The sequence below is a fragment of the Fukomys damarensis genome, unplaced genomic scaffold (genome assembly GCF_012274545.1).
Source record: "Fukomys damarensis isolate Sample0158 unplaced genomic scaffold, DMR_v1.0_HiC HiC_scaffold_3, whole genome shotgun sequence".
NCBI lineage: Eukaryota > Metazoa > Chordata > Mammalia > Rodentia > Bathyergidae > Fukomys > Fukomys damarensis.
In genome coordinates, this window is record NW_022900915.1 from 19,164,751 (window position 1) to 19,174,348 (window position 9,598).

General features: G+C 42.7%; 1 protein-coding gene across 1 annotated transcript; it reads right to left on the reverse strand.

Annotated features, from left to right (window-relative positions):
• Nucleotides 1–1,421: 1,421 nt before the first annotated feature.
• Srp19 (signal recognition particle 19) lies at nucleotides 1,422–8,414 on the reverse strand. Its single transcript, XM_010607888.3, has 5 exons — nucleotides 7,959–8,414; nucleotides 7,198–7,273; nucleotides 4,701–4,772; nucleotides 4,497–4,608; nucleotides 1,422–1,929 (listed from the first exon to the last, which is right to left on the reverse strand). Exons 1-5 carry the CDS (start codon nucleotides 7,997–7,999, stop codon nucleotides 1,796–1,798), a joined length of 435 nt encoding a protein of 144 aa, XP_010606190.1. The 5' UTR covers nucleotides 8,000–8,414; the 3' UTR covers nucleotides 1,422–1,795.
• Between the last annotated feature and the right edge of the window lie 1,184 nt (nucleotides 8,415–9,598).

A 9,598-nucleotide genomic window follows, 5' to 3' on the forward strand; every position in this document is an offset into this window, starting at 1 on the left:
TCCTGCCTCAGCCTCCCGAGTGCTGGGATTAAAGCCCTGTGCCACCACGCCCAGCAACTGTTACTGTGTTATTTTAAAAAGTTTTTTTGAGACAGGGTTTTGCCATATAGTCCAGGCCTTGAGTTCACTGTGTAGCCCTGGCTGGCCTCAAAGTCTTGGTGATCCTCCTGCCTCAGCCTCCCATGTACTAGAATCACAGGCATACACCACACTAGGCTTATGCTTTATATATATTTTTTAGTTTTTAAAATTTTAAAAAGTTTTGGTACTGGGGATCGAACTCAGGATCTTGTACCCATGAGACAGGCAGGAGAACCACTGAGCTAAATCCCCAGCCCTGATGCTTTATTTTTAAATGGGGACAGAAGTGGCTAGCTAGCACAACTGTCATTTCTTCCTGCTATAAACTCATGTAAATGTCTGGTGCTGTCAGCCCTTTTAACAACTTGAGATGACAAACCTAAGGGTATGAGAAACACCCCATGGATAGTGGGGTGGAAAGATACAAAGAGGGCATTCCCTACAGGCTATCTACCACCTATAATAAGCTCCTTGGACTTCATATAACTAAAAAATCAGAATCCTGTTTAAGTCCCTCATTGTTTTCTGTTCCACAGTTAAACACATTCCTGGGGGATATACATTTCCAAAGAGGGCAGTTCTTTTTTTTTTTTCGTTCTGGGATCAAACTCAGGACCTTGCACTTGTGAGGCAGGCACAGTGCCACTGAGCTACATCCCCAGGCTGTGCAAAAGGGACAGTTCTGAATCACGCTTTACAGACATTCTCTCCCCTCCCCATCCAGTATTTATATGTCAAATATATAAAACTGTTACATTATATTCACTATAAAACATTCAATAGGAATTTTTAGAGTAAAAAAAAAAAAGTAGAACTTTTCTCTTTCTTGTAGAGGCAGCGACTCAGCATGCTGTCTAGGATGGTGTGGAACTCCTGGGCCCCAGCGATCCTCTGCCCGCCGAGAGGCTGAGACCCCACAGTGTGCTACCACTCTTGGCTAGAGATCAGGACTTCTTCAATTTTGTTGTTCAGAGCACACTTTTCAAGGTACAAGCAAAGGTAATTTTTAGGACTCCAATGGAAACAAGGTTTGGCTTTACTGAGGGGGGAATCCAAAACTTCCCTCATATTGGACAAGTGGATACCCATGTCCTTAAACCTATAAAATATACACACTTAGTTTAAAATCTAGAACTTTCCATCTGATAAATTAGAAACTGAGCATGATATAGTAATAGATTAAAAGAACACGATCTACAGTAACCATTTACTGACTTCCTCACAAGAGGAGGTACTACTTTTGCTGTAGGCTCACACTGTCCAAGTACACATAACCTCTTTTATTCGCATTGATAACTTCCTCTCCTGGCATTACTTTCCTCATGAGCAAAAACAACAAAGGCAGTTTAAAAATTTATTTCATTAACTTAAAAGGTGAACAAAATGTGTACTTCAAATCTTATTAAACACAGAGGGCAGACGCAGGATTTCTCTTAACTTCTGGAATAGTCCACTGTCCATTTAAAAATACTCATTCTTCCACAAAAACTATTCATTGAAATGTTCTTCTTTTACACTGCACAGCAGGTAGATGTAGACTGTGAGTGTGCTGTGCTCTGATGTACTCATTTCCTTTTAACTCTGGTGATGAAGATGGCAGGCACCAATGTTCACAGTGCGGACGACTGACGCAAAGGAAAAGCTGTTTCCCTCAGCTACAAAGAAGCCTTCATCATGTCCCTTACAGTAGGGTCACCTGCTTGGTGCGCAGAGATCACTTCTTCTTCTTTCCTTTTCCCTTTTTACTTCCCTCTCCTTGCTGAAGATTTGGGTCACCGCCTCCTGTTTTCTGTGTCCTTGTTTTCAGTTTAGGTATCATTTCTGCTGCATACAACATTACTGACTTACCTAGGAACCAGAAGGTAGGTTTAGTATATAATCCAAGAAACAAGACATAAAAAGTTATTAACATAAATATGATACAGTCCAAGAAACTATCATATCAAGAAAATGGAAATTTGCCGGGCATGGTGGCGCACACCTATAATCCCAGCACTCGGGAGGCTGAGGCAGGAGGATCACTGTGAGTTCGAGACCAGCCTGGGCTACATAGTGAGTTCCAGGTCAGTCTCAACTACATAGTGACACCCTGTCTCAAAAAACCAAAACCACAAAAAAGAAAATGGGAATTAAAAAAATCAGAGGACAGTGAAGACTTGCTCAAGTGGATGCCTCTGCTGAAGAAAATGTACTAAGAACACACTGAAAATATTTAAAAGAACAAAATCCCACACTTAGTAAAATACTTAAGCTTAAAACAAGAATTCTGGTCTTGGTCCTAGTAACTGGTCCGAAAATCAGTGGAGACTGTATCCAAACACAACCAACTACGGAGTTAGACTATGACTGTACCTTAAGCTACTGAAACACAGGGTCTCAGCCTTGTCACAAAAAACCCAAATGTCCTTCCTAACTACATCCTTACTTGGAAGCCCAGATGACCTACTACACCCACACCCATGCTTTATCTTTGTACGACCGGCTGTCTTCCTTATGCCAACACACCCTGCTCTGTGGCTTGCTCTACTGTCTTACTAGAAATTGGAAGCAGTATCTTTTAAATCACAGTATTCACATCTATTTGTTTTGGCTGATGTTTCTTAGGGTCTTTTGAGACAGCATAAAACAATGCTAAAGAGGAGAGAGAGAACATCAGACTATACCATCAGCACTGAGTCAGGGGCCTAAGTTTCTAGCAGATTTCCTGTCTCCTAACAGAAGTTGGTACATAAAAATTAACTTACTAGAATTTGATTAAAAACAACTATACTCTGTTTGAATATTACTGTTTTTAGTTGAATTAAATGGAAGTTTATTTAATTAAACTGAAGAGAAAAAAATTAAGCAAATAGTGTCTTTTTTTTTCTTTGTAGCACCTGGGATAGAACCCAGGGCCTTTGAACTGTGCTAAATCCCCATCCCTTTTCCTATTCTGAGCCTGCTTGGAGTTTCAAGCAGGGGAGCACAGCTACTCATACACCCTTGACCAGGGAAACGCCCTCCTCTATCGGGGTGGTCGTCCTCTTCTACCGAGTGCGCAGCTTTGGGTGGGACGCACATGGTACGGTGAGCGGGGAGGGGACACCGCCTGCCAGTCAGATCAGCTGTATCAACCCTGGCCATCAATGGGGTGACAGATGTTGCACCCAGATTGCCCTTACATCCCTCCTTTTCCTATTTTATGACAGGTCTTGCTAAATTGCCAGAACTTGCAGTTCTCCTGCCTCAGCTTCCCAGACTACGGAGATGCAGACTTCTACCACTATGCCCAGCTTAACGCTCCATTTCTTAAAATATATTTTGAAATAAAAAATTGAGAAAAAATTAACATATAAACATTTTACCAATACCTGAGCTAACATTTTTATCTAACATTTTAAATATGGTTGTCTTTGTTATTTTTGTTTTTTAAGAAATAAAATATTGGGCTGGGGATTAAGCTCAGTGGTTCTGCCGCCTGCCTCTCAAGCACAAGGACCCAAGTTCGATCCCCAGTACCAAAAACAAAAACAAAAACAAAAAAGAAATAAAATATTAAAGACAATCCTACAAACTTTGAAAATTAGACTGCCACTACAGTTAGGTAACTGTCTTAAAAGTGGGTATTTCTAAGGCAGAGCGGCACAACCCTCTAATTAAAGCACTTGGAAGGCTGAGGCAGGAGGATCACAAACCTGAGCACCACTTGGGCAATTTTACTGACACCTCATCTCAAAAGAAAAAATTTAAGTAGAAAGGGCTTACGTTGTAGCTCAATGCAAAGGTCCTATGTTCAAATCCCAGTACCACACACACAAAAAGGGTTTCCTCCCACTCCATTTCAAAAACATTAATGAACAATATTAAGCATGTCTACTGGTGAACAGTATGTTTTATCTTTAAATTTACCTGAATGGTACCATACTGCCTATTTCTTGCTTTTTCCATTCAATATTGCTCTTTAGATTTACTGAATTAACAGATGTCAAGGGTCTCTAGGACCTGAAAATTAATATCCATCATTTAATTATTTCAAATGAGATGACAGCCTTCCAGAATAAAATGTTTATTTTTTAAAAGAACAATTAGTAGGTTCCATCACATTTTTCAAAGAAGTTATTGCCGGGTGTGGTTTCACATGCCTACAATCCTTGCCACTCTGGGAGGCTGAGGCAGGATGATTACAAGTTTGAGCCCAGCCTGGGCAACTTGGTAAGGCCCTGTCTCAGTATGAAGAAAGGGCTGGGGGTATAGCTCGGTGTTAAGTTCAATCCCCAGTACTGGGGTAAAAAAGTTATTGACCTCTGTTGTTCCACCAGCAGTCCATGCTCTAAATTCATTTATACCTCAAAAGGTCACTTGTAGAATCTTCTTTGCATTGAACAATAACCTATTCTTGAGCAGGTTTTAATCGTTAAAAGAAAGGGGGAGCTTACGCGATGGGAACTGTCCCAGGCAGAGGCTGCCATCTTCCTGCTTGAGCTGGACCCGGACTCTGCCTCTGTACTGAACATCACGATTCCATTCCCTAGAGTACATTTTATGTTTCTAGCATAAACAAAACAAAACAAAAGTAGGCTTTAAGAAAGTTACTACATCAGTGAGATGAGCATGGAAAATGGTGAAGATTCACATCATACCTCAAGAAATGCATTGAGTCCAACTGCTGAGCATACGTCTTGAATCTCTGTAGCTGTAGGATTTTCAACAGCCTGAACAGTTAAAAACAAAATCACTAAGTAGTTTATCTTTAAGTGGACAGTGTTGTATGAATGTAAATCATTTCAAATACTATGATCAAAACATGTCCAGGGCTGGGGATTTAGCTCAGTGGTTCCACTGCCTGCATCACAAGCACAAGGACCTGAGTTCGATCTCCAATACCAAAACAAACAAACCAAAAACCAAACCAAAACAAAACAAAAAACAACATGTCCAAACCTTAGGTCCTTGTTTTTCCTAGGTACACCTGTTTCAACTATAATTTTAAAAATTTCTAGCAAACCGGATTGCAAGCCTGGGCTACTTAGTGAGACCCTGACTCAAACCACCACCAAATAAAGCAAAACAAAAAGGACTGGGGTAAAAAAAGACTGGGGATATAATTCAGTGCAAAGGCCCTGGGTTCTATTCCCAACATAAAACAAACAAAAACATCCTACCACCCTGGGAGGAGCACTGATGCATACTTGTCTCTCCTCTCTCTCTTCTAAAGAACGTAAACTTCATGAGGGTAAGGCTTGATTTTGTGCGCGAGCACATTCCTCAGCATGGTCCTTTGAACACAGCAGGTCATCAATGAATGCTGACTGATTAAACTGTTACAGAAACCTCTAGAAACCAGCAGTACTTACTAAAGCTGAACACATGGTTCCCTATGGCCTTGCGATTCCACCCTAGGTATATATTTAACAGAAACACAAACAAGACAAGCTCGAGAGTACTCCCAGCAGCACCATGTACAACAGCCCCAGGTTGGAAATCCCATTATCCATGAACTGAAGAAAGGAGTGTGGTATAATCACACAATGCAGAATTACAGAGCAGTGGTTTCCAGCAGGGGCATTTACATGCATCTGGCAGTTGCTTTGAGACAACAAAGGGAGACAGATCTCTTAAAATGCATGAGGCAGTCCTCTACAACAATTATCTGGCTCAAATGTCAATGGTGCTGCTGTTAAACTAAACTACTACAGAGCAACGAAAATCAAACTGTATTAAAGGAGTGGGGGTGTTCCCCAGTGGGAGGTACATGCTTAGCAAACCCAAGGCCCTGGGTCCATTCTTTAGCATCAAAACATACCAACAGCAAAAACCTACACACCAACATATGGGTAAACCTCTCATCAGTTAAGAGTTTAGCGGAAAAAAAAGACACAAAAATTCACTGTCTTGGAGGGGGACATAAAGGAGTCTTCCTGCAAAGCAGTAAATTTTTTTTGAGATGAAGATTTCACTATGCAGCCCAGACTGGCTTGAACTCTCGATCATCCTGTCTCAGCCTCCAAAGTGCTAAGATTATAGACAAAATCAGCACCACTACACCAGGCTCGGTAATGTTTTTTATAATTGGGGGCTGGTTACTGAGAAGTACCCCCTTTGTGAAAAGTGATCGAGCTTACACCTAAGACACATTTATGTTCATATCTGATGTATACCAATAGTTTTCTTTTTTTTAATTCATTCTTTAGAGAGAATTTGAGTGCTTGTAACCATGGTCTGTCACAGTGGCTTGATGTTGGTTGGGCATTATTCTGAACAACTGCTTTAGTATCTTTCCCTGAGGCAGCAAAAGCAGACTTTCCTTTACACATTTAAGTTGCAGCAAAATGAAAGATAAATAGCTAATTCACTGCCTCAGATCAAACTGCCTGCAATCTGTCATTACATTATAAAACATAAATGACTCTTTAAAAATAGAATGTAAGGCTAGGGGTTTGGCTCAGTGGTTCCGCAGCCTGCCTCGCAAGCACAAGGGCCCGAGTTCAATCCCTGGTACCAAAAAAAAAAAAAAAAAAAAAAAAAAAAAAAAAAAAAAAAGTAATACTACTCTGGTTTCTCTTCAGATCATATAAATCTTTCGCCTTTTTAAAAATAGAATGTAACATCAGTTTTAAATAGCAAAGTTTCTACAAAAACCCTGGCATTAGGTTCTTTCTGAACTAAAGCCAAAGTCCAAAGGAAAAGGTGTTTTCTATCCAAAAGGCACAAAGGAGAAATTTTAACTTTGCAACTGTGATCCCTACTCCCTTTCAAACCCAAGGCCTCCCACATGACAGGCGAACACTGTTCCTGTGAACTACAACTCTGGCCACTACATCTCACTTTTAAAAAACTAAACTGTATTCTGGACCTTCTATTGTATAATGTCATCATTTTGATTTCTTTTACTGAAGATTTCCTTTACTGTAATAACATTGGTTAAAAACAAAAACAAACTACAGACCCTTTGCCATCAAAGCCTCATGAAGAACCATTTTTTAAAAATCCCTCCATTTATGCAATTGGGCTTTTCTGGTTTCACCAACACTAAGGAAAAGGACTTCACATCTTGGCTGCTGTTCTCCTCAGGCCTGAAAGAATGCAGTGAATTAAAAAGAAGCGAAGCGCCCCATCCCTTGAAGCACCACTGCTCACCTTACTTACTGGGATCCGTCTCCCTTCTGCGATGGTTTTCTTATTATTTAAATAAGCAGGGTAGATACAAATAAACCTGCCACAGAAAAAGCACAGCTGGTGAAACTAGCGCAGTGTTTAAATGCATGTAATCTATACATTTGCTTAACAGTTTTTCTTTGAATTGCCTTTTATCTAACTCACTTAAAAAGAAAACTATTCACACCGTTGGGTGGTTAAAAAAAATCACTTGTTAGAGGTGGAAAAACAACAACAGCTAGTGTAGTGGCGCAAGCCTGTGATCCCAACACCCAGGAGGCTGAGGTAGGAAGACCTCATGGGCTACACAGCGAGTTGAAGGCTGGCCTGGCGACATCCTGTGTCAAACAACTCTTGACAAACACCGCTTTGAAACAAAACGATGCGGTAACTGTCCCGTAGACACAAGTGCCTGTCAACAGTTTCTGAAGGTGATCCCTATCCTCTTAAACGAAAAATGCTGTATCAGAGGTACCAGAGGTTCAGAGTCTTTCTGAACGAAAAAGTAAAATGCCAACATGGTCCTCACGTTGTGACCCTGTCATTTCACGTCCTCACAGCAACCACAAGCTTGGAATTTGAAGGTCTCCGCGGAGAGCTGGCGCTGCAGGCTTCCCGGAGGAGCCAGCCGCTCCGGAGAGGCGCAGGCCGTGAGGCTCAGGCCCTCCCCGAGGCCCGGGTGCGTGGTGACGAGGGCCCAGCACCCGCGGCGCCGCAGGAGGCCTGTATTTCTCAGGACCCACCTGTCTTGGTCTGCCGGGGACCGTGCAGCGGCGCAAGCCATCTCCACACAGACGCGGACCTCACAGGACCGGTAGCGAGTTCGGAAACCAGCGGAAATCCCAGGCTCTTCCGGGGGAAGTCCGCTATTGGGCGGAAGTCCTGCCCATCAAAAAGGCCCGAGAGAGCCTGTTGTCGCGGCCAGTTGGTTCCGGTTCCTGTCGCTCTGCGCCCGGTTCCTTAGTTCCTGACGTGGCTTGTAAACTCTCTCGCGAGAAGATCACAAAGCTCGCGAGAAGATTATTTTTCTGGAATCTCGCTGCTGTGTTCCGGGGCTTTGCTCTTCTTTTTAGCCTTTTTACAATCTCAGACCCTCTTCCACACCGAAGTTGTTAGATGGTGCTGTTCACGCTCGGGCAGAGGTGAAGGCTGCACACTTAGGGGAGTCTGTGTGATTTGGAGCGAAATACAAGTTAAAGCAAGCAAGAAAATGCCTTTTTTCTTTTTTTGAGACAGGGTCACCAGGCTGGCCTCGTGGCGATTCTCCTGCCTCAGCTTCCCGCGTGCTGGGATTGCAGGCATGCGCCGCTACTACGCTCGGTTGAAATGCTGCGCCCGCTTGCTATCAGCTTGGCAAAATTGAATTTTTACAGTGGAACTAGCAATTGTTGGCCGCGTGCTTCAGTGTGCTGTATAAATGTTAGAGGCTTGAATTTTAAACCGCTGAAGGACATTTTCTAGTCTAAATTTAATGTTCTTCAGTGCCTGCAGTTGATAGGTAGGGACGGAAGAACACCTCAATCTTTGGAACTCAGTTAAAATGACAAAATAGATGAACAAGAGAAAAGGATAATACAGATTTTATGTATGCTTCTGGAACCTTCATTAGGAACTAAGGAGCCAAGGAGCAGTCAGCTACTTATATCCTGGATTGGATGAAGAAGAGTTGTGAAGAGGCAACTGCGTTACCCGGGAGGTTTACGAGAAGAGTTACGTTACCAAGGTCTGTACAGTATTCTCTTGGAGCCTGGCGCGGTGGCCCACGCCTGTAATCGCAGCACTGAGGGAAACTGAGGCAAGAGTTGGGCAAGCCGAAGTCCTGACTGAGCGGTTTATCGAGACCCTATCTAAAATAAACATAAAAACAAAATAGGGGTGTAGCTCAGTGAAAGGCCCTGGGTTCAAGCCCCAGTTACCCCTCCGCGAAAACCCCGTTTCCACTCGTCATCTTGGAGGATAAGGATGTGCGGTGTCTCCTCCCAGGAGAGGGAGAGTGGGAATTTGATGTGCTTTTCAGAAAGAGCATGAGGCTGGGGTGTAGCTCAGTGGTGGAACTGCCTGCCGGGCATGCTGCGCACCCAGGGTCAGATTCCCGCCCTTCAATCAGGGTGAAGCGCAAAGCGATCTTTAACCTGCTGCTTTTCAAGTCTCCACCCTCAGCATTCAGTGTGTCTCAATAGCATGTTTTTAACCTCTTCCATTGCAAAGCAGTATACTATTTCAGCATTTCCGTTCAACCATACTTTCATTTCTCCTTTAGTAATGGCTATTTATTCCTCCTCTACAGAACTTTTCAGACAAAACACGCCCTCCCCCACACAAAAAACAACCCAAAGCCAACACCAGAAATGGTAAGATGCTTTTACACATGAAATAGCAAACT

Excerpts from the sequence above, each read along its gene's own strand:
- Srp19 (XM_010607888.3), bottom strand. The coding sequence starts at position 7,999 with ATGGCTTGCGCCGCTGCACGGTCCCCGGCAGACCAAGACAG. Across the intron at positions 7,274-7,958 it reads TCCCCGGCAGACCAAGACAG|GTTTATTTGTATCTACCCTG; the intron begins GTGGGTCCTGAG and ends TTTCTGTGGCAG. Across the intron at positions 4,609-4,700 it reads GACTCAATGCATTTCTTGAG|AAACATAAAATGTACTCTAG; the intron begins GTATGATGTGAA and ends TGTTTATGCTAG.